The sequence below is a fragment of the Haliotis rufescens genome, unplaced genomic scaffold, assembly GCF_023055435.1.
Source record: "Haliotis rufescens isolate VD_foot unplaced genomic scaffold, xgHalRufe1.0.p SCAF_10, whole genome shotgun sequence".
NCBI classification, from domain to species: Eukaryota; Metazoa; Mollusca; class Gastropoda; order Lepetellida; family Haliotidae; genus Haliotis; species Haliotis rufescens.
The window spans coordinates 42,285,250-42,311,550 of NW_025963780.1; the positions used below are offsets into that span (position 1 = coordinate 42,285,250).

General features: G+C 39.0%; 1 protein-coding gene across 1 annotated transcript; it reads right to left on the reverse strand.

Moving 5' to 3' along the window:
- Positions 1-13,010: 13,010 nt before the first annotated feature.
- LOC124146760 (INO80 complex subunit C-like) lies at positions 13,011-24,370 on the reverse strand. The gene is made up of 5 exons (XM_046517211.2): positions 24,274-24,370; positions 17,712-17,828; positions 16,917-17,025; positions 15,803-15,870; positions 13,011-13,458 (listed from the first exon to the last, which is right to left on the reverse strand). Exons 1-5 carry the CDS (start codon positions 24,358-24,360, stop codon positions 13,327-13,329), a joined length of 513 nt encoding a protein of 170 aa, XP_046373167.1. The 5' UTR covers positions 24,361-24,370; the 3' UTR covers positions 13,011-13,326.
- Between the last annotated feature and the right edge of the window lie 1,931 nt (positions 24,371-26,301).

Consider the following 26,301-nt stretch of genomic DNA (forward strand, 5'->3'; position numbering starts at 1 on the left):
AATGAGTAGTGAAAACACTGCTAACAGTAAATAGTTAGTGTGCCATGTTTGCATGAAGATTCCAGGGTAGAATAGGTCTTAAGCAACCCATGCTTGCCGTAAAAGGTGACTATGCTTGTTGTAAAAGGCGACTAACGTGATCGGGTGGTCAGACTTGCTGACTTGATTGATGCATGTCATCGATCCCAATTGCGTGGATTGATGCTCATGATATTAATAACTGGATTGTCTGGTCCAGACTCGATTATTTACAGACCGCCGTCATATAGTTGGAATATTGCTGAGTGGCGTTAAACAAACAAACAAACAAACAACCTTGTAATAAAAAACAACAATGAGAAGTGACACTTTTGTGCCAAAGAAACAAATCCATTTGGCCAAGCTTTGCTTTTTACATAGCACTTTTTGTTATGCTGTTACACTGTTAATGATGCAACTGTTTGAGATTCAATGCAAATTTTACAACACCGATATATTTGGAGAGTATTTTGTATTGTGGATTGTGGACATGATGTACAAGGTTATTTAGTATTATTTAATTTATTTGCTTTGTAGTATTAGAATGACATCATTTTTAGAATTGATGTTATTTTGTCAATGTGCAGAAGATCATTTCTGTCCTGTATTTCATCGAAGGAAGGGAGCCATGTTTTCTATTCAACTTGATGTGCAATACTTCATCATGCATTTCATCGAAGGAAGGGAGCCATGTTTTCTATTCAACTTGATGTGCAATACTTCATCATGCATTTCATCGAAGAAAGGGAGCCATGTTTTATTCAAATTATTTTGTCATACTCCATAACATGAACCATTTTCATGTTTTTATGTATCTTTAATCAGAATGCATATCATCTCACAAGCCATATCACTGATCCACATTATTATGGATAGTTAATCAATTAACATGTTTTTTTAATATGTAAAATGGGCATATAATGCCTCAAAAACAAGCCAAATCGCTGATCAACATTATTATTGATAGTTAATCAATTAACATGTTTTTTTAACATGTAAAATGGGCATATAATGCCTCAAAAACAAGCCAAATCGCTGATCAACATTATTATTGATAGTTAATCAATTAACATGTTTTTTTAACATGTAAAATGGGCATATATTGTCTCAAAAAAAGCCAAATCGCTGATCAACATTATTATTGATAGTTAATCAATTAACATGTTTTTTTAACATGTAAAATGGGCATATATTGTCTCAAAAACAAGCCAAATCGCTGATCAACATTATTATTGATAGTTAATCAATTAACATGTTTTTTTAACATGTAAAATGGGCATATATTGTCTCAAAAGCAAGCCAAATCGCTGATCAACATTATTATTGATAGTTAATCAATTAACATGTTTTTTTAACATGTAAAATGGGCATATATTGTCTCAAAAACAAGCCAAATCGCTGATCCAAACTGTTATTGATAATCATTTGTTTTTTTGGTTTTTAACATGTAAAATGGGCATACAATGTCTTGGAGTAGAAATCTCAAGGGGTGAATGTGGTTTCTGAAGCGACACTCATTTCAAAATGTGCACCTCAAATACGAATAAAATGAAAAATAATTTAGTATTATACCTATCTTGCCATCTGATAATGTTTTTTATGGTATGTAGCATGTCAAAAGATATCTGCCTGTTATGCCAGTGACGGAAATTAACACGACTACCTTGTCACACGAACTAGCCACCACAAACATACAACATTCCATGGACTTATACAGGTATACGTCTCGTGAACAAGGACATGATATTATGTCATACAAAGTTTCTGATCTGATGAAATAAGTTCTCCCTTGTACAGTGAGCGGTGAGATACGACAATATGTGTGGGATATCTTTATGACCTTAGGAAATAGTAGCTCAGAAATTCTTGATAGTTTCTGTTGGTGAGGCTGCAGATCTAGTCGTCTTTGATATAAATTTGAAAAAAAATGAGATGGGGAGATATTTTATTGTTATTTTCAAGAAATGTGTAAAGCACTTGTGTGCATTACTTTTCGATGGATTCACATCCAGACAAGTAGTTTGGTAGGAATGTCATCAAGCGAAGAAAGAAGGGAACTCACATAACTTTTCTTGTCTGTAGATACTTGGGAACATTCAGAAGTGTTCGGCAGTGAGGGAGGTGGGAGTAAATATCTAATAATTGATATTTATGACCTTACACAAGCTACATGTCCAATTAATGTATAGTGCTTAACTGAAATTAAAGACAAAGCCATGGCATGACAAAATTGGGTGTTATTTTGTTTTAGTACTGTATGTCATGGTAGTAGTATAGTGTCAGTCCGCAGCAACCCCCTTTTGGTTGAGGGAGGTTGAGTGAAAATAGGGAAGATGATTGGTTGATCCAAGTCACGTGATCGGATATGATGACTCATGCATCAACAGCGCGTCACAGGTGAGGGGGGAATGAAAGGTGTGTGTGTTTATAAGGCAGAAAAGAATTCATAAGAAAACAAAAGTAAAAGGTTATGAATAGAGCTATGCGTATAGCGTGCTGCCTTGAATAGACACACCGTACCCGTCAGCCCAGTTTGAATTGAGCGCGCTTGACAACTCACGTGACCACATATTTGAATAGAAGGCGTTCAGCCCTGTCCCGACTTGCATAGTTGATGTTTCAATGCTAGCATTCCATTTAACGCGATGACAAATAAGCCCTACGGTTTGAGTTTTAACCCTGTAACATGATGTGCACAGTTTTACTTCAGAACGTGCTATTTTGAAAATAGATAGAAAACTGATAAGTACATGTACCAGTGTGACGGCACGAAGCTAGGTTTGTTGGGAAAGTGATGGAAGCAATCTATAGGACATTTTCATGTTTACAATACTCACCCTTAATTCGAAGAGAGAACAGAGTTTATCATGGAAAATTGTTTGACGAGGAAAATGTTTTATTGGAAATATAGGTTTATTCATAGCTAATGTATAGCAGAGAGACTAAGCGACCGGCCGCCCATAACAATGTCAACATACCCCGGCCTTACAATTAATGTTATCATAACAGCCTCGCCTGAAGCTTCCCATTCATAAATTGTGTGAGCAGTGTCCCGTATGTATGATACGTTAGGGAACATGCGTTGTACATTTGTTATTTTAAAAGGGAGTCATTTCAGAGAGGATATATATGGGTATTCCCCCCTCATTAAACTTTTCTTTCGTTGGTGTCTATTAAACGTATCCGGTATTTAATACATTTGAATGATGTAGGAAAGTATGTGCGTGAAGATGTTGTACCTATATCCGAACACGAGTGTATGACACCTTTCAATAGATCAATTACGGTTCTAACCACGACACGCAACATGACTATGAGCGTGGTTAGCAGTTCATATTTATAAACACATCGTAAATGACAGATTTCTGATGAATGAACTCGCCCGCACACATGTCTATAGGGTTATGTTCGCCCGAACTGTAAACAGTGACGCTTTGATAACAGGAAGGGTGTGTGGAATGCACTCGTCCTTGTAAGGGTAAAATACGCGTTTAAACTCACAATTTTAATGATGATGACATTACCTTTTAGATGTATTGGTACCAGTGAGAGAGTGAATTTAGTTTTACGCCACACTCGGCATTATTCCAGCTCTAGGACGGTGGTCTGTCAATAAACGAGCTTGGACCAGACAATCCAGTTGATCAACAGCATGAGCAGCGATCTGGGCAACTAGGAACCGATGGCACGTGTCATCCGAGTCGGCGAGACTGACCAACCGATCCCCGTCAGTCGCCGATAAGCATGGGTTACTGAAGGTCGTTTCTATAACCCGGGACCTTCACGGGTGTAGTATGACGGAGACTATATACTAATATGATCGCTTTTTTAACATACTCACAAGTGTGCTGTGGAGAAAAGAGTGTCTTCCAAGAATCCCTGCACGTGTAAGACAGTATAAACTCTACAGTAGTGTAGCCCGACAAACAGTTTTACTCTCGCCAGCAAACGGATTGGACGTGAACAACATGAAGAAAGCATCAGAGATTAGACTTGACCCTGGAGATATATTTAGGAAGACTACGTTGAGAAAATCACAACAGAGAAAGAAACCACAAACAGCCAAGAAGTCGACGCTGAAGACAAAGAAGAGACAGGTACCACCTAAAATGAAAACGATGACAACCAAACAGGGATCGAAGACAACACCCCAACCCGTAAAAATACAACATGTGTCGGAGGTGAAGGCTGTGGTGGAACGGGCACTTGCTGCTTTGAAGCGTCAACAGAGTCAAGGGTATAAAAGAAAGCTTCATACCCTCTAATCGCACACCGTATTGGATCACCATGGGGGTTGCCACCTGTCCGGTCTGTGAAAAAATGTTTTCAAGGAGAGATGTCATGTAACGACACAGGAGAAATAAACATAGCATACCGCCGCCGCCGTTACAAGCCCACCCGCCGCCGCAAGTCCACTCGCCATTACAAGCCCACCCGCTAACGCCGCCGCCGCAAGCCCATCCGCTACCGCCGCCGCCGCCGCCGCCGCAAATCCACCCGCCATTACAAGCCCACCCGCTAACGCCGCCGCCGCCGCAAGTCCATCCACCGCCGCCGCCGCTGCGTCAAGCCAACCCGCCGTTTCAAGCACACCCGCCGCCGCCGCCGCCGCCATCGCAAGTCCACTCGTGGCTGCCTCATTTACCATGTATATCTGATCTTCGAGAACAAATCAAGTTCCTGATTCCCTCAAATGCGCTCGTTGTGGGACCCAGTGGTTGTGGAAAGTCTGTGTTTACCTCTCATGTACTCCGGCATGGCCTGATCCAACCCCAACCTACCCGCATCGTTTGGTATTATACTCAATGGCAGCCATTATATCAGGACCTCGGTGAGCAGCTGCCTCAGCTGACCTTTGTCAAAGGAATTCCCTACGATATCTTGGACGAGGATTACTTTGATGCTCGTCAACAGAACGTGTTGGTCCTGGATGATTTCCTGGTCGAAGCAAAGCACGACAAGCGTATTTCGCGGCTGTTTACTCAAACCTCACATCACAAGAATGTATTGATCTTTCTCTTGATACAAAATCTGTTTCCGAGAGGTAAGGAATCGAGAGACATTGCTTTGAACGCGCATTATGTGACCCTGTTTCATTCCCCCATAGATAAACAGCAAATCTAACTCTTCGCTCGTAGAATTTTCACCGAACATATGGATCACTTTATGGCTATGTATGAAAAGGTTGCTGAAACACCCTTTGGACAACTCACCATCGATCTAAAACCTACCACCAAAGATAAGGATCGACTGCATGTTAACCTCATAAATGACAGCACAGACTGAACCTGATCTGCGTAGGGAGAAGTTGACTACAACAGAATCTCTGGATCGTCCTCTGACACAAGAAGAGAGATTGCCCCAACATCAGCTCACGCCAATTGAAACCGATTCAGACACGAGTAGTGAGACATCATTGACTATGGCCACGGCTTGCGCAGATTGCGGGGTGCTGATAGATAACATGCACGATCTACAGCGACATATCAAACACTGGTGTCCGGCCAATAGCCTTCAACCTAAGAGAAAGCGTGCCAGACTCGAGAGTGATGACGATGACAGTGACTTTGACGACCTAGCCTCTTCCCAGAAAGGCAGTGGTCTTGCCGTCAAACCTCCACGTGGGAAGTCAACATTCACTAATATGGAAGCCGAGGAGTGGCAAAATGTAGGCTTACAACGCATCTGGAAGCAGGTGTACGATACGTTTCATGACAAGATGAAACTGCAGAAAAAACAGTACAAGCGACAGGGACGAACGCAAGAATGGATTGAGAGAAGATTGAAACTGAGGTGGGAGGATCTAGTGCGTAGTACTCTCAACTATGCGATGGAATATACCACGTACTTTAAAGAGGCACCTCTGTTTCAAAACATGCTATACAACCTGGGAGACATGAATCCTTCCACGGAACAATCCGTTCTCAAAAATAAAATCAAACTCCTCCTAAAACCCAAGATGAAAGAGATCCTGCCTTTGATGGACATGCCGGAAATAGAAAGTGAGACTGAATCTGATAGCGTTGCAGAGGATAACGACGGTGATGACGAGGAGGAGGATGATGATCGTGAGCAGAACGATTAGGCATAAATACCCATCACTACTATATCAGTCTAACAGTCAGAAGAGAATGCCGAGTCAACGCCACGCGTCTAGTTTGATTCATATTTTGAAAACACCTCCTAAACTGAGGCGTTTGAACGATAAGAAACGCCGAATTTCCCTCTACGTGAGAGGAATGGTGAAACTGGGACCTCCTGGACGGAAATCGTTACAAGCAATGGATAAAGCATAGACTATAGACAACCATTCAACCTTAAAACAGCGTAGGAAAGGAAACATTCAACAGTGCGAAATGTGTTTCAAAACATGGACTCGCTGTTTAAACAATAGGGCCTTCGAGCAGCAGCAGCAGCATGTGTATATGAGTGACTAAATAATGTTCCAGAGTGAACACTATTGTCCATTCGTATATCACGGCTTTGTATGGAACCGATTGACTCGAATCAATAATGAAACGAATGAATTGTTGTTGTTTTTTCTCAGTTTTTGCATATTAGTATATAGTCTTCGTTATACTACACCCGTGAAGGTCCGGGTTATAGAATTGACCTTCAGTAACCCATGCTTATCGGCGACTGACGGGGATCGGTTGGTCAGTCTCGCCGACTCGGATGACACGTGCCATCGGTTCCTAGTTGCCCAGATCGCTGCTCATGCTGTTGATCACTGGATTGTCTGGTCCAAGCTCGTTTATTGACAGACCACCGTCCTAGAGCTGGAATAATGCCGAGTGTGGCGTAAAACTAAATTCACTCACTCACTGATACCAATACATCTAAAAAAGTAATGTCATCGTTTAAATGGTGAGTTTAAACGCGTATTTTACCCTTACAAGGACGAGTGCATTCCACACACCCTTCCTGTTATGAATGTGTCACTGTTTACAGTTCGGGCGAACATAACCCTATAGACATGTGTGCGGGCGAGTTCATTCATCAGAAATCTGTCATTTACGATGTGTTTATAAATATGAACTGCTAACCACGCTCATAGTCATGTTGCGTGTCGTGGTTAGAACGGTAATTGATCTATTGAAAGGTGTCATACATTCGTGTTCGGATATAGGTACAACATCTTCACGCACATACTTTCCTACATCATTCAAATGTATTAAATACCGGATACGTTTAATAGACACCAACGAAAGAAAAGTTTAATGAGGGGGGAATACCCATATATATCCTCTCTGAAATGACTCCCTTTTAAAATAACAAATGTACAACGCATGTTCCCTAACGTATCATACATACGGGACGCTGGTCACACAAGTTATGAATGGGAAGCTTCAGGCGAGGCTGTTATGATAACATTAATTGTAAGGCCGGGGTATGTTGACATTGTTATGGGCGGCCGGTCGCTTAGTCTCTCTGCTATACATTAGCTATGAATAAACCTATATTTCCAATAAAACATTTTCCTCGTCAAACAATTTTCCACGATAAACTCTGTTCTCTCTTCGAATTAAGGGCGAGTATTGTAAACATGAAAATGTCCTATAGATTGCTTCCATCACTTTCCCAACAAACCTAGCTTCGTGCCGTCACACTGGTACATGTACTTATCAGTTTTCTATCTATTTTCAAAATAGCACGTTCTGAAGTAAAACTGTGCACATCATGTTACAGGGTTAAAACTCAAACCGTAGGGCTTATTTGTCATCGCGTTAAATGGAAAAGCTAGCATTGAAACATCAACTATGCAAGTCGGGACAGGGCTGAACGCCTTCTATACAAATATGTGGTCACGTGAGTTGTCAAGCGCGCTCAATTCAAACTGGGCTGACGGGTACGGTGTGTCTATTCAAGGCAGCACGCTATACGCATAGCTCTATTCATAACCTTTTACTTTTGTATTCTTATGAATTCTTTTCTGTCTTATAAACACACACCTTTCATTCCCCCTCACCTGTGACGCGCTGTTGATGCATGAGTCATCCTATCCGATCACGTGACTTGGATCAACCAATCATCTTCCCTATTTTCACTCAACCTCCCTCAACCAAAAGGGGGTTGCTGCGGACTGACACTATACTACTCATGGTACAGTGGTCATGTGCTAGTAGAACATACTTGCAAGACTTGATATAGTAACTTATTTTCAAAAATGTTCCCTTCTTTGTTGTTTGTTCTGCAGGAATTGAGAGTATAAATATTGGAATGTGAGCTTAGCTTCTTTTGCTTGCCTGCGTAATCATTTCTGTTTGTGTGTCAACTTACACTACCCTGTTGAATTTTTTTATGTTTGATATTTCATATTAATATTGCTCCATTTGCTCTCTTTCTCCCCCCTCCCAGGTGTGGTGACAATACAGATAGATGTTTTCTGTGTTCTGACATAGCCTACAAATGAAATCCAGTATACAGAAACTGTTTTTATGTCATGTAATATTTCTCTCTGCAGTCGTTTGTACAAACCTTTTTGTGTGCACAAAATAAAGCTGTTAATTCTACCTTGTGTTTGCACTCGTACTATTGTCCTGATTCAGCAGATTCAGTGGTCCACCTGACTCATTTAGAAATTGCCTTTAATATGTTTTTGTATTTATGGAGTCATAAATGTAAAAACAGTTGTTTGTTTGTTGTTTTACGCCGCACTCAGCAATGTTCCAGCTATATGACGGCGGTCTGAAAATAATCAAGACCAGACACTCCAGTGATTGACATCATGAGCATCGATCCACGAAATTGGGATACGATGACATGCATCAACCAAGTCAGTAAGCCTGACCAGCCGATCCGTTATTCACCTCTTATGACAAGTACAGTCGCATTTTACGGCAAGCATGGGTTGCTGAAGACCTATACTACCCCGGATCTTCACGGGTCTGCAAAAACAGATATGGGCGTTTGGGTTGTCTAGTGGTTAATGCTGTCGCTCGTCACCCCGAAGACCCAGGTTCAATTCCCCATATGGATACAATGTGTCAAGCCCATGTCTGTTGTCCCCCGCCATGATATATCTGGAATATTGCCAAAAGCGGAGTAAAACCACTCACTCACTAATTCACTAATAAGAACAGATGTGCATACAGTGTAAAATAATCAAGTAAATATGTAAAAAATGATAACCACAGGTTTGTTTATAGTTGTCATGGCCTATTTTCATTTTGCTTTATGGAAACAAATGAGGGAAGAAATTGCTTTGTCAGCCAATCACTTTATTTAGGCCACACTTTTTAAATTTGGTTTCACAGATTTATTCTAGCTTTTCCACACCAGGTCGGTCAAAGTAAAAACTAAAATAAATGTGAATTATCTATTTGTATGGAAGTCATTCTGATGTGGAGTTAAAACTAAGGTGGCCGCTTGAATCACTGATAGACATGGAATTTATATAAAATCATAACATTTTGTATTGTATAAGAGATCTGTAGGGAGAGACAAAATGAAAATATATGTTATATGTGTAATTTATTTTCTTCGACTGGCTGCTTTTCAATAGGAGCAGTGGGCCCAGGAAACGTAAAATAGAAAATGTGTCTGGTCCAGACTCGATTATTTACAGACCGCGGTCATATAGCTGGAATATTGCTGAGTGCGGCGTTAAACAACAAACCAAACCAACGTGCATCAACCAAGTCAGCAAGCCAGACCAGCCGATCCCGTTAGTTGCCTCTTATGACAAGCACAGTCGCCTTTAACCGCAAGCATGGGTTGCTGAAGACCTATTCTACCCTGGATCTTCACGGGTCTGTAAAAACAGATATACCACTAGGCTACCCGACCGCCCATACATGTAAAAACATTTATTTCTTACCTACTTACTTACTTTGGAGATTTAACGTGCGCTTTCCGACTGATGCATATTTCGCACACGGACATTTATTTCTTAGACTGGCTGCTTTTCAACAGAGGCAGTGGGCCCGAGTTATGACAAATGTGTGGCCTCTGTATTGTTTGGAAGGCAATTGATGATTGCAGTATGTGAGTTGGGTTTTAAATGCTTTGAATTATGTCTTAATTTGGGATGTCAGATCTTTGTATCCACTAGTTGCAAATTTACACCTGATACTCCCAAACCGATTCATGTACAAAGGCGGTATCGGTTTTCAAAAAGTAATCTTTACAAAGATTTGCAACTACTAAATGCATACCCGAAACAAACTAATAAATCTCATTGCATAATACTAGCAGAATAAGATTAAATTAACCAGGCATGTTTGTTTAAATCAAAATGGTTGATAATAATACACTGCAGGGGGGAATATACCATGAGGGCTGCTGCGCCCCTCATGGTATATTCTCCCTGCAGTGTTTTATTGTACGATAAACAAGTCGTTTAATTTTTATAGGAGATATCAACATTACATACAGCCTCTTTAAGAATGTCAGTTGAAAGTAAATGCTTTACCCGTATTTAAGTAATGACTATTCCCAAAATAGAATCCGATCGCGGCAATGTCGGATTTATGAAAAAGGGATGGGGGTAAATCTGGTCCTCCCGGCATATTCTCACAATTTTCACATCCATTATCAGAACCTGTTCTCCCAAGACTGAATGTCACATCTCTCCCACTTCTGGATGCGAACATTAGGCCATTTCGTTACATCTACGTTTCAAAGTTACACCTATGGGAAACAACTCAACATAGACACTTCCCTCTAAAAAAATAACGTCATCCAATTTATGACGTCTTCAAGTTGTGTGAGCATGTTCAAATCTCCAGAAATGATGTCAGGCCATCTTCCCGAGGCAAGAGAATTAACTGACTATAAAAGTCCAGTTTCCACCCTTGCCAAACTAGGCTGGTATTATGGAGTTACATTTTGGCTGGACTAACGAGTCTATGTATAGTCCAATCAAAATCGCGCACTGAAATCGAAATTCGGTTCGTCAACTGTCGTGCAGATTTTGATCAATTGCATGATTTGCAAAGCATGTGCACCACCAACAGCAGATATTTTCCAAATCTTTTTATGAGTTTAATCAAGATGCTCACATGATTTGATGCATTTCGCAATGCAAGTTATCAAAATATAGATCTTGATTATCGATCAGATCGTCCTGACTGGGCGCCACCATTTTGTGTGAAGCAAACGCAAGTAATACGAGAGGTGGAATCTGATTGGTCCATAGGAGAGGCTTAGAAGGGACATAACTGGTAAGTGGCGCTACGATCAAGCACAGTAATTCCAGCCTAGTTTGGCAAGGGTTGAAACTGGACTTTCAAAGTCAGTTAACTCTCTTGATGTGTCATGATAGAACAATGTTTTATTGTGCAATAAACCATGCTTCATTATTTTTTGCGATTTATTGTGTATCTATCTTTTATGTTGATAAGTGAGGGAGGTGTATCGTAACCTTTAATTTGAATTATCTGACAGTGTGTCAGCCGGTGGGACAATAACCGCGAGAACCAGATTGGTGCAACCAACAATTACAGGTATGGTGCTAAGCAGATCTTTCATTATAACCCACTGCTGTGTTCAATAAAAGCTGCCCATCCACAAGAAAAACTCTGAGTAATATCACTTTTATATATCACAACTCAATTCCCTTCTACAATTCCCTCCTTACATTGACCTACCAAAATGACAGAATAAGTATCAGAGCTAACATGTTTATTATTGTACAAAAAATACAATCACAATGTTCAAAACATACAAAATATTCATTAAATACCAAAGCTGTCACATGTCCTTGTATGTGATATGGTGAGTTGAGGTGAGGTGAAATGGGGTTTAACGTCGCGTCCAAGATTATTGCACATATATATCGATGTGCATGTACGTGTGTGTGTGTGTGTGGCTGCTTGTACTAGCCCGGACTGATGCCGATTTATAGTGCTAGGTCACTGAGATACCATGCTGCAGTTTAACATAAATACCCTACTCAGACACAGTATACTGACTCCGAGCCGACCAGTCCTTGTTTTGGCCCCTTAATGCCAAGCGCCAGACAGGATAGCAACAAGTATCATCTTTTAACGTCTTCAGGTATGCCGCGGTCAGGGATCGAACCGCGGACCTTCCGCTCTCCGGGCAGACGCTCTACCACTAGACCACGGAGGCGGTCGTATGTGATATGGAGAAATGACATATGGTGTGTTGAAGTACCTGGATCCGCCATGTCCTTGAACTGTTCTGAGAAGACTGTCTCTCTGGTCTAGTGGTAGAGCCTCTGCCCGGAGAGATGAAGGTCTGAGGTCGATCCCAGCCACGTCAAACCAAAAGACATTAAAAGTCGGTACTTGTTACCCTGTCTGGCGCTCTGCATTAAGGGGCTAAAACAAGGGTTGGTCGGCTCGGAGTGGGGTTACTATGTCTGAGTGGAATATCCATGTTAAACTGTGGCATGGTATCTCAGTGGGCTCGCACTATAAATCGGAATCAGACCCTCGTCAGGGTAGGTGAAATGGCTTTTATCGTCATGCACAAGATTATTCTTCTGACCCGTAAAGATCCAGGGTATAATAGGTCTTCAGCATTCCATGCTTGTCTCCCTGTGAAGATCCAGGGTAGAATAGGGCGTCAGCAACCCATGCTTGTCTCCCCGTGAAGGTCCGGAGTAGAATAGATCTTCAGCATCCCATGCTTGTCCCCCCGTGAAGATCCAGGCTAGAATAGGTCTTCAGCATCCCATGCTTGTCTCCCCATGAAGATCCAGGCTAGAATAGGTCTTCAGCAACCCATGCTTGCCGTAAAAGGCAACTATGCTTGTCATAAGAGGCGACTTATGGGATCGGGTGGTCAGGCTCGGGGTTACCTTACGACAAGCATAGTTGTCTTTTATAGCAAGGATGTATTTTACTCCAGATCTTCACAGGTCTAACTCATACGATGCCTGAATGTTTGGTCTGACTATGAAGCAGTATGCTCATGATCATGAAGAAGGAAGTCAACACATACACTAATTTTCTTCATCTGCAGGAACTTTGGAACAATGATGTGCCATTGGGCGGTTTGTAGTGACACGAAGAGGATGAAAATATAATAAATATTTCATTACGGAGAAAGTAATTAGACTCTATTCACAGCATCTTGTATCATATCACCATAACTAACAACATGCATCATATCACGATTTATGACTACCAGTAAGCAGCCCCATGTCCTGTCAATCAGCAATGTTACCAAGGAGACAACAGAGAGGCAGCCATCTAATCCCCCCTCGGCTGCCATTGTGGTCGCTGCAGACCCAGGGGAGTATTCTCTCCTCATGGAATAATGTACTGATAGTCTTGTCACTGACAGTCCTGACCCTGTTTGATCAACTCATCAGAACATCCATCATATGTACGTTTATCATGGTACTGGTGGGTTGGCTTTCCGCAGCGCTAGGTACCCGGTAACGAGATCACTCGGCAACATCCTTGCTCTCGTAAACTCCTCAGTCGTAGCATACCTCATCTTGGTCTGAGGGTCTGTGTACGGAGCCTGCAACATGACACGTGACATAAACCAGTGTTATTATTCACTGTGAATTGAGTGAGTGAGTGAGTGAGGTTTTACGCCGCTTTTAGCAATATTCCAGCAATATCACGACGGGGGACACAAGAAATGGGCTTCACACATTGTACCCATGTCGGGAATCGAACCCGGGACTTCGGCGTGACGAGCAATTGCTTTAACCACTAGGCTACCCGACCGCCCCTATTCAGTGTGAAGACTGAGTTTCTGAAGTTGAGAAAAGTGACATTTTCACTGCAGTGAACATAACACTTGATATTTCACTGCAGTGGGGGGGTGAACCATCCCTGTGAGTTAGGTAGGGAGAATTTACATTTAAAGGTTTTACATTTGTAATGAAATAATTTAATTTTCATCATGTAGACCTACACAAAAAGTATATAATAAATAGAATATTCCACATGTCTCATGAAATATCATGTTTCTCTCATCTCATGACGAGGTAGAGATGAGAGAAACATGATATTTCACTTGACACATGAAATATCCTCTATTTATCCTCTATAATATCATTATTATTAAAATAGTGAATGCAGGAATGTCAGTTGTACATAGCAGCATAATCACAGCAGAAGATACAGAGAATAGTGGTTTGGTCTTGAAAGGCTATCCTTAATGGCTAGAATAATATTTTTTTACAATGTAACATCCATTGCTTCGTGGGTGTCTCTTTAACCAAGTAAATCCTCCCAGATCATCAGCAATAATGCAGCCCATTTTTACATGTGTGAGTGAATCTGGTTTACTTCCACTTTGATTGGTTGGTTTGTTGTTTAACGTCGCACTCAGCAATATTCCAGCTATATGACGGCGGTCTGTAAATAATCGAGTCTGGACCAGACAATCCAGTGATTGACATCATGAGCATCGATCCACACAATTGGGATCGATGACATGCATCAACCAAGTCAGCGAGCCTGACTACCCGATCCCGTTAGTCGCCTTTTACGACAAGCATAGTTGCCTTTTACGGCAAGCATGGGTTTCTGAAGACCTATTCTACCCCGGATCTTCACGGGTCACTCCCACTTCAGGACCTCATTTAAAAAAATGCAGCTTATTTTTATATATAAATAGATAGACACATAAATTTGCTGTAGGCTATAAGGACCCATACAACTTTGGCCCCGACACGACATCTACAGGCCTACTGGCAGGTGTTTATTTCTCTATAGTGAGTGAGTGAGTTGGATTTAACGCGGCTTTTAACAGTATTCCAGTTACATCATGGCGTGTCAGCTATAATGTGAGTGGAAAGCCCGAAGTGATGCATGTCTTAGACGTTTACCACTTCGGTGAGACCCACGAGCACGGGTATGGTGCTGACAAACCTAGAAACATAATCGGGGCGAACCGGTATTCGAACCCACAATCATAGGTTTCTGGAGTGCCCAAGGGACGAACTCTGCCCATCGAATCGCGGCACCTTCGATAAATGGGCCACCCATGCCCCCTATCAACTCTATAGGAAAGCCCAAAGTGATGCAGGTATTAGACGTTTACCACTTGGTGACACCCAAGAGCATGGCAGGTGCTGACAAACCTAGAAACATAATCCAAAGGGGATCTGGGATTCAAAGACGAGAACACAGTAAGGATCCTGGCACAGCTAAGTTACGTAACTCTGCACAGCAAATTTAGGCACCATATTTCTGCTTTAGAACACTGAACGATTATGACGTTTTGTTTTAGTGATTCCAAACTATACCTGTAGACATCTTACCCCTTTCTTTTGTTATCCAACATTTCCACTGATTACAACAGCAATGACTGATAACTGCAGTTACATTTACCGTGTTTACCGCAATCTGAGATATTAGCCACGAGACCAAAGCCCGAGTCTAGTAAAATTCTGTTCGGTCTAGTAAGCTCAGCAAATAATAGTCACTAATAATAACAATAGTCATAAACTAACCACAAAATCTATTGAAAATTATGCTAAGAGTCAAGTTCATGCTATTAGACTCAGGAGATTTTAGCACAGACTGTTATCGGCACTCTAATTTGTTACGTTAGACTACCTATGGCCAATATTCCACATATATGATGTAGGTCTTGCCCAGACAATCCAGTGATTGACATCATGAGCATTGATCAACGCAATTGGAATATGATGACATGCATCAACCAAGTCAGGGAACCTGACCACCCAATCCTGTTAGTTGCCTCTTACGACAACCATAGTCGCCTTTTATGGCAAGAATGGGTCACTGAAGACTTATTCTACCCTGAATCTTCACATGTCCCTAACTGCGAACTGTTTCACAGGAGAAAGTAAATCTGAATGATGTTTGTGTATTTGATAACTTACCTGCAGGCCTGATAGGTCGGAGTATTTCTTAGCTGGTTTAAAGGAGGGTGGAGCGTCTATTCCACCATCTGTAATGTAAAATGCTTTTCTATCAAGGAGTTACCATCTTCCCACAGCAAGGGAGTTAACTGACTGTAACGTCCAGTTTCCATCTTTTCCGAACTGGGCTGGAATTTCTGGGCTCAATCGTGTCCCTTCTATGTCCCTAAAACTGACCAATCAGGTTCTACCTCTCATATCACTTGCATTCACTTCAAATAAAATGGGGGTGCCCAGTCAAGACGATCAGATCGATAATGAAGATCTATTTTGTAGAAAATATAGGTATTACTTAACGAAGTGCATCAAATCACGTCAGCACCTTGATTAGAAACATGAAAGGATTTGGAAAATAGCTATTGAATCCAAGTTGATGGTACACATGCTTTACAAATCCTGCAATCGACCAAAATCTGCACGACAGTTTACGAACCAGATGTCGCTTTCGTTACGCGATTTTGACGAATGCATTGACTCATTATTCAGTTAACTCCCTTGCCTCTAGAAGACGGGGTCCAGCCAAAATAGAACTCCATATTTCCAGCCTAGTACGGCAAGGGTGGAAACTGTCAGTGAACTCTCTTGCCTCGGGAAGCTGAGAATTTTCTCAAACTAATGTTATTCTGCGGAGTGTCCGCCAGAGAGGTAATTAATCATGAGTGAAAGATCTGATTTTAATGAAACTGAATAATATCAAAACTCATGCTTTCAACTGAAATTGGGGCGGTCGGGTAGCCTAGTGGTTAAAGCGTTCGCTCGTCACGCCGGAGACCCGGGTTCGATTCCCGACATGGGTACAATGTGTGAAGCCCATTTCTGGTGTCCCCCGCCGTGATATTGCTGGAATATTGCTAAACCAAACTCACTCACTCACTCAACTGAAATTCTTTGTAAACGACCTGTCAATAACAACACATATCAAGACAGTATATCCCAATCCTGCAATATAACAAAGACTACTCATTCTGTACAATTGAGACAAAAGCTTGAGGTGCTTAGAACCCGCATGACCTTCTTGGAAAACAGTGTTGTCTTATTTATTGATTGATATCTTTGAATGTTACACCAAACTTACATGTGACATCATTTGGCTGCCATGGTAACGAGCGTTCAGCTGCTATGATCTGTTTGAGGTTCTTCCAGATGCGTGTCTTCTTGTTCCCTGCAGCGCCTTTACTGGAATGCTGGGACAAAAGGGACATAACTCTGTGATTGTCAGTCACTTAATGGTAACAAAACTGAAAAGATTCCAAGATGAACCTTGATATTAATATGCCTCATTCTGTATCATTCCACAAACTGTTTTTATTTCTTTATATTATATGCTCTACAAATTTAGAATTCATCATGTTCATAGTCATATAGTTTTCACAAAACAACAATTAAAAAGTACAATTTTTGGCTTAAAAAATTTAAGAATTGGTTCTCAGGCAATGAATTTTGAAAATAAAGCGTGTTGTTCAAACAAGTATATAAAAAACAAAACAGTTGTGTACCATCAACCTGGGAAAGGGCCTCCCTACATAACAAGCATACAAACTCCTGTTGTCGCCATGACCATGAGACGAGATGTAAAGGGAAGTAACTGCGTGTCATATTGTTTTTAAGTGTTTGATTTTTTTTCATTGTTTTGAAAATGGAAATAAAAGCTAAGCGTATGGCAGACTTTATGATGATGCTTGCGGTGCCTGTGAACCAAGACTATTATTTTTTTTTAGTCTTCCTAGTTTTATGCAAAGTTTGTAATGCTATTTCTTCAAAATGTATGATCATACAGGTAACAGCCTGTTTCAACATTCACTGACAGATTTTCTATCGGCACTGCAAAATACTTTCAAAGAACGTTGCTTTCGGGTCTTTGCCCACTTACAATGAAGTTGGGGTCTTTGAATACAGCTGGTGCTCTCTCTGGCGTCTCATCTATTATAGGGGCAGGGACAGACAACTCCAGCTCAACAGGCAACTCTCCTTCCTGCACAATACCAGGCTGTGAGAACAGAAACATCCTTTGTGGTGACAAAGCAAGGAACAGTGGCAGTTGTGAGCAGTGTCTGAAACTCAGCAGAGTAACCTGAGAGCCTTAAGGGCCAGCACATTTAAAAAACTGAAGATCCAGTGGAAAAACTGTAGGCCCAAACGTTATAGCTGAAGCAAGGAGACATACTCTTGCTATATACATGTATATTACAAAACACAACCAGTCAACCAGTCAACCAGAAGCTTTACTGCTATCACACCGAGTTCCCAGAGACAGAAAACAGCTTGTTAAACATCTTTGCTACTTACATGCCATACACCCTTTGAAAGGTGTAATCCTACTGTTTATAAACATTGATAAATATGAAAGTAAAGTCTATCACATTATTTAAATAATGCATCAATAACTTAAATAAGTTTGTTTTTTATAAGAATCTAAGCTGACAGATTTCTCATGCATATATTTTGGCATTAAACATTGTGTCGAGGCGATAAAAGGTGAGGTATCATTTGACTACATTCCACAATCGCACAAAATGATGGAAATAGTAACCATGGTAACTTAATGTAAGTTTGACATTTAAAAAAAATATGTTTGTTGATTTTATTTTTTACTGTATTTATCTGATTTACAATTTGCTTGAAACGTCTTTTTATTATATACATATGAATGAAATACTGGAATTTATCAGTGACGATAGATCAAGTTATCAGTCACTAGTTATCAGTTTACAGATCTGTAGTTACTGATCAACTTGCGTAATGTATTTCTTTACAGATCTATAGTTACTGAACAAGTTGCATAATGTATTTCTTTACAGATCTGTAGTTACTGATCAACTTGCGTAATGTATTTCTTTACATATCTATAGTTACTGATCAACTTGCGTAATGTATTTCTTTACAGATCTATAGTTACTGAACAAGTTGCATAATGTATTTCTTTACAGATCTGTAGTTACTGATCAACTTGCGTATTGTATTTCTTTACAGATCTATAGTTACTGATCAACTTGCGTATTGTATTTCTTTACAGATCTATAGTTACTGATCAACTTGCGTAATGTATTTCTTTACAGATCTATAGTTACTGATCAACTTGCGTAATGTATTTCTTTACAGATCTGTGGTTACTGAACAAGTTGCATAATGTATTTCTTTACAGATCTGTAGTTACTGATCGACTTGCGTAATGTATTTCTTTACAGATCTATAGTTACTGATCAACTTGCGTATTGTATTTCTTTACAGATCTATAGTTACTGATCAACTTGCGTAATGTATTTCTTTACAGATCTATAGTTACTGAACAAGTTGCATAATGTATTTCTTTACAGATCTGTAGTTACTGATCAACTTGCGTAATGTATTTCTTTACAGATCTGTAGTTACTAAACAAGTTGCATAATGTATTTCTTTACAGATCTGTAGTTACTGATCAACTTGCGTAATGTATTTCTTTACAGATCTGTAGTTACTGAACAAGTTGCATAATGTATTTCTTTACAGATCTGTAGTTACTGAACAAGTTGAATAATGTATTTCTTTACAGATCAATAGTTACTGAACAAGTTGCATAATGTATTTCTTTACAGATCTGTAGTTACTGATCAACTTGCGTAATGTATTTCTTTACAGATCTATAGTTACTGATCAACTTGCGTAATGTATTTCTTTACAGATCTATAGTTACTGATCAACTTGCGTATTGTATTTCTTTACAGATCTATAGTTACTGATCAACTTGCGTAATGTATTTCTTTACAGATCTATAGTTACTAAACAAGTTGCATAATGTATTTCTTTACAGATCTGTAGTTACTGATCAACTTGCGTAATGTATTTCTTTACAGATCTGTAGTTACTAAACAAGTTGCATAATGTATTTCTTTACAGATCTGTAGTTACTGATCAACTTGCGTAATGTATTTCTTTACAGATCTGTAGTTACTGAACAAGTTGCATAATGTATTTCTTTACAGATCTGTAGTTACTGAACAAGTTGAATAATGTATTTCTTTACAGATCAATAGTTACTGAACAAGTTGCATAATGTATTTCTTTACAGATCTGTAGTTACTGATCAACTTGCGTAATGTATTTCTTTACAGATCTATAGTTACTGATCAACTTGCGTAATGTATTTCTTTACAGATCTATAGTTACTGAACAAGTTGCATAATGTATTTCTTTACAGATCTGTAGTTACTGATCAACTTGCGTAATGTATTTCTTTACAGATCTATAGTTACTGATCAACTTGCGTATTGTATTTCTTTACAGATCTATAGTTACTGATCAACTTGCGTAATGTATTTCTTTACATATCTATAGTTACTGATCAACTTGCGTAATGTATTTCTTTACAGATCTGTGGTTACTGAACAAGTTGCATAATGTATTTCTTTACAGATCTGTAGTTACTGATCGACTTGCGTAATGTATTTCTTTACAGATCTATAGTTACTGATCAACTTGCGTATTGTATTTCTTTACAGATCTATAGTTACTGATCAACTTGCGTAATGTATTTCTTTACAGATCTATAGTTACTGAACAAGTTGCATAATGTATTTCTTTACAGATCTGTAGTTACTGATCAACTTGCGTAATGTATTTCTTTACAGATCTGTAGTTACCAAACAAGTTGCATAATGTATTTCTTTACAGATCTGTAGTTACTGATCAACTTGCGTAATGTATTTCTTAACAGATCTGTAGTTACTAAACAAGTTGCATAATGTATTTCTTTACAGATCTGTAGTTACTAAACAAGTTGCATAATGTATTTCTTTACAGATCTATAGTTACTGATCAACTTGCGTAATGTATTTCTTTACAGATCTGTAGTTACTGAACAAGTTGCATAATGTATTTCTTTACAGATCTGTAGTTACTGAACAAGTTGAATAATGTATTTCTTTACAGATCAATAGTTACTGAACAAGTTGCATAATGTATTTCTTTACAGATCTGTAGTTACTGATCAACTTGCGTAACGTATTTCTTTACAGATCTGTAGTTACTGAACAAGTTGCATAATGTATTTCTTTACAGATCTGTAGTTACTGATCAACTTGCGTAATGTATTTCTTTACAGATCTGTAGTTACTGATCAACTTGCGTAATGTATTTCTTTACAGATCTGTAGTTACTAAACAAGTTGCATAATGTATTTCTTTACAGATCTACAGTTACTGATCAACTTGCTTAATGTATTTCTTAACAGATCTGTAGTTACTAAACAAGTTGCATAATGTATTTCTTTACAGATCTGTAGTTACTGATCAACTTGCGTAATGTATTTCTTTACAGATCTGTAGTTACTAAACAAGTTGCATAATGTATTTCTTTACAGATCTGTAGTTACTGATCAACTTGCGTAATGTATTTCTTTACAGATCTGTAGTTACTGAACAAGTTGCATAATGTATTTCTTTACAGATCTGTAGTTACTGAACAAGTTGAATAATGTATTTCTTTACAGATCAATAGTTACTGAACAAGTTGCATAATGTATTTCTTTACAGATCTGTAGTTACTGATCAACTTGCGTAATGTATTTCTTTACAGATCTATAGTTACTGATCAACTTGCGTAATGTATTTCTTTACAGATCTATAGTTACTGAACAAGTTGCATAATGTATTTCTTTACAGATCTGTAGTTACTGATCAACTTGCGTAATGTATTTCTTTACAGATCTATAGTTACTGATCAACTTGCGTATTGTATTTCTTTACAGATCTATAGTTACTGATCAACTTGCGTAATGTATTTCTTTACATATCTATAGTTACTGATCAACTTGCGTAATGTATTTCTTTACAGATCTGTGGTTACTGAACAAGTTGCATAATGTATTTCTTTACAGATCTGTAGTTACTGATCGACTTGCGTAATGTATTTCTTTACAGATCTATAGTTACTGATCAACTTGCGTATTGTATTTCTTTACAGATCTATAGTTACTGATCAACTTGCGTAATGTATTTCTTTACAGATCTATAGTTACTGAACAAGTTGCATAATGTATTTCTTTACAGATCTGTAGTTACTGATCAACTTGCGTAATGTATTTCTTTACAGATCTGTAGTTACCAAACAAGTTGCATAATGTATTTCTTTACAGATCTGTAGTTACTGATCAACTTGCGTAATGTATTTCTTAACAGATCTGTAGTTACTAAACAAGTTGCATAATGTATTTCTTTACAGATCTGTAGTTACTAAACAAGTTGCATAATGTATTTCTTTACAGATCTATAGTTACTGATCAACTTGCGTAATGTATTTCTTTACAGATCTGTAGTTACTGAACAAGTTGCATAATGTATTTCTTTACAGATCTGTAGTTACTGAACAAGTTGAATAATGTATTTCTTTACAGATCAATAGTTACTGAACAAGTTGCATAATGTATTTCTTTACAGATCTGTAGTTACTGATCAACTTGCGTAACGTATTTCTTTACAGATCTGTAGTTACTGAACAAGTTGCATAATGTATTTCTTTACAGATCTGTAGTTACTGATCAACTTGCGTAATGTATTTCTTTACAGATCTGTAGTTACTGATCAACTTGCGTAATGTATTTCTTTACAGATCTGTAGTTACTAAACAAGTTGCATAATGTATTTCTTTACAGATCTACAGTTACTGATCAACTTGCTTAATGTATTTCTTAACAGATCTGTAGTTACTAAACAAGTTGCATAATGTATTTCTTTACAGATCTGTAGTTACTAAACAAGTTGCATAATGTATTTCTTTACAGATCTATAGTTACTGATCAACTTGCGTAATGTATTTCTTTACAGATCTGTAGTTACTGAACAAGTTGCATAATGTATTTCTTTACAGATCTGTAGTTACTGAACAAGTTGAATAATGTATTTCTTTACAGATCAATAGTTACTGAACAAGTTGCATAATGTATTTCTTTACAGATCTGTAGTTACTGATCAACTTGCGTAACGTATTTCTTTACAGATCTGTAGTTACTGAACAAGTTGCATAATGTATTTCTTTACAGATCTATAGTTACTGAACAAGTTGCATAATGTATTTCTTTACAGATCTATAGTTACTGAACAAGTTGCATAATGTATTTCTTTACAGATCTGTAGTTACTGATGAAGTTCAGGCATTACACATACAGGAACTCTGCTGCAGCAAATAATAAATGTAAGTGATGAGAAGCAAGTAGACATCATATCTATTTGGCCTTCGGCAAGCAGAAAACTTTACCCATGTTACCATAATCGATGTTGATGGTCGAAAACACCAAAATGTTGCAAATATAACCACGACAGGAGTAGAATTGATTGGACCCATCAGGTTTTACCACCTTATAATAAAGTTGGATACCAAAGGTAGTTACATGTATCAATGTCAGGGGCCTTTAAAACATGCCTCTGGGTCTCACGCTTTAGGGTACCAAGAAACATCTACGTTTATCCACGTTTTGTTGGATGCCAACGAATATTCCGAGAGTGGTCTACTTTACTGGGCACACTTTTTCCGATTTCAATTAGCATGATTAGCGCTGCGTGGAGAATCAAACTCATGTTGCCAACTTGAAGCTAAATAATAATGAGCAATAATAATCTAATTAATGAACACCCTACCACAGGACCACGAGTGCTATCACAAATAATTAGTGCTTGTTTACTAAGTCATCAGCACCCGATTGTTTACCTTTATGCGCATATGCAGTAGGAATTTGTCTGTGAAACTAGAAACTTCATAAAAAATGAACGAAGTTTGCTCAAATTATGTTGGATCACTTCATTCATTGATTAAGACATAGCTAAACCATACCCTACCCCACAACTAACTCTAACCCTCGTAAAGTGGTGCCTAACCCTAAGTTTCATAAAGGGGTGTTTGATAGGGAAGTGGTGACCTTCCCAAAGGATCGTGATGGGGTGTTTGATCAGAAAGAGGTACCTAACCCTAATATTGTGATAATCGTAAAGGGGTGCTTGATCGGAACGATGATCCAAAGGCCAAGGCTAGAGTTGGGTTATCTTACCCAAACACAACTAACCCTAAGGATTGAAGAGGCACGCAAGATCTGTGAAGCGAAAGACACAGTCGGCAGTCTGAGCCAATTAGCGCTATGGTAAGCTGCATTGTTGCCAATTTTCCACAATCGAATATCCATGCTAGGCTAGTTATTAAGCAAGTTCACCACATAGACTGCTTTCTGCTTACACCGTAGCAACACCAACACTAAAACGTGTGACTTAGGGATTATTTACGGAGGTTCATTCACAATGAAACTTTGAAAGGGGGCTAAGTTGTGATCATGCATATCACCAGCTGGTCACCGATTCAGGCGATTGCTGCGACCAGTGCGATCCAAATGCAATCATTACTACGACAGTTCATTGTCCACTATCGTGGTCATAAAGTGAAAGCAAACAACTTCGACGTGTAAAATGTCTCACTGTTCCCGGTCGTTTCTTTTTAGATGGAGTCGCGCCTGGGCTCGAATTTTTACTTCGAGATTTTCTGGATTTGCCGGTCGACGCCATGATGGAATAAGGGAGGTAATTCAAAACCAAAAGGGGTTACCCGCCCTTGGTTATTTATCTTTGGAGAGGCATACGTGTTCGAATACTTTTCGGCCTCGTCTGTGAATTTGTTTGTTGTTATTATTATTAGTTTCTCGACCCTGTGCTTAACTTAAACGCACCCTTTTCAAACGCCTTACATGTCAACTGCACCCGTGCGTATTATGTGCACCGCCCCAAACACCCTTTTTAAATTCCTGGATCCGCTTCTGATGTTTATAGTAAACGCGAACTCTTTAGGGTTTGCGGAGATATTGAGTAAAGCGACATGGCCAATGTTTTGAGAAGGCGTTCTATCATAAAGTCAGTTAACACCTTTGCCGCGGGAAGATGCACAAACACACACACACGTACATGCACGTCGATATATAAGTGCAATAATCTTGGACGCGACATTAAACCCCATTCCACCTCACCTCAATCCTCCATATCACATACAAGGACATGTGGCAGCTTTGGTATTTAATGAATATTTTGTATCTTTTGAACATTGTGATTGTATTTTTTGTACGATAATAAACATGTTAGCTCTGATACTTATTCTGTCATTGTGGTAGGTCAATGTACGGAGGGAATTGTAGAAGGGAATTGAGTTGTGATATACAAAAGTGATATTACTCAGAGTAGTTGCTTGTAGATGGGCACCTTTTATTGAACACAGCAGTAGGTTATAATGAAAGATCTGCTTAGCACCATACCTGTAATTGGTTCTCGCGGTTATTGTCCCACCAGCTGACACACTGTCACACGATACACCTCCCTCACTTATCAACATAAAAGATAGGTACACAATAAATCGCAAAGAACATTGTTTATTGCACAGTAAAACATTGTTCTATCATGCCATCATTTCTGGAGATGATTTGAAAATGCTCACACAACTTGAAGACGTCATAAATTGGACGACGTTATTTTTTAGAGGGAAGTGTCTATAGTGAGTTGTTCCCCATAGATGTAACATGGAAACGTAGGTGAACGCAATGGCCGAATGTTCGCATCCAAAAGTGGGAGAGATGTGACATTCAGTCTGGGAGAACAGGTTCTGATTATGGATGTGAAAATTGTGAGAATATGCGGGAAAGACCAGATTTACCCCCCAACCCCTGTTCATAAATTGGACTTCTATTCGGGGAATAGTCATTACGTAAATACGGGTAATATTTTTTAAGCGTTTACTTTTTACTAACATTCTTATAGAGGATGTATGTAATGCTGATATCTCCTATAAAAATTAAACACCTTCTGGTCGTTGTTTATCGTACAATAAAACACTGCAGGGAGAATAAACATGGTATATTCTCACTGCAGTTTTTTCTGTACGATAAACGACCACAAGGGTTTATTCTTCAATTGTGCAATAGGTCACTATATATTATAAGTATCTTCATGCCTTATTTTCATCATTTTTGTGTGAAGTTCTCCATTTTCTATATGGCCTAGTGGTTGTTACCATCAACCAAATAGATTTAAACAAACATGACTGGTTAACTTAGGCTTATTCTGCTAGTATTATGCAATGAGATTTATTCGTTTGTTTCGGGTATGCAGTAAGATTACATCGAGTAGTTGCAGTAATTGCAAAATTTTGTCAAGATTACTTTTTGAAAACCGATACCGCCTTTGTACATAAATCAGTTTTGGAGTATCAGGTGTAAATTTGCAACTAGTGGATACAAAGATGATCTGACATCCCAAATTAAGACATAATTCAAAGCATTTAGAACCGAACTCACACACTGCATTCATCAATTGCCTTCCAAACAATACTAAGGCCACACATTTGTCATAACTAGGGCCCACTGCCTCTGTTGAAAAGCAGCCAGTCTAAGAAATAAATGTCCGTGTGCGAAATATGCATCAGTCGGAAAGCGCACGTTAAATCTCCAAAGTAAGTAAGTAGGT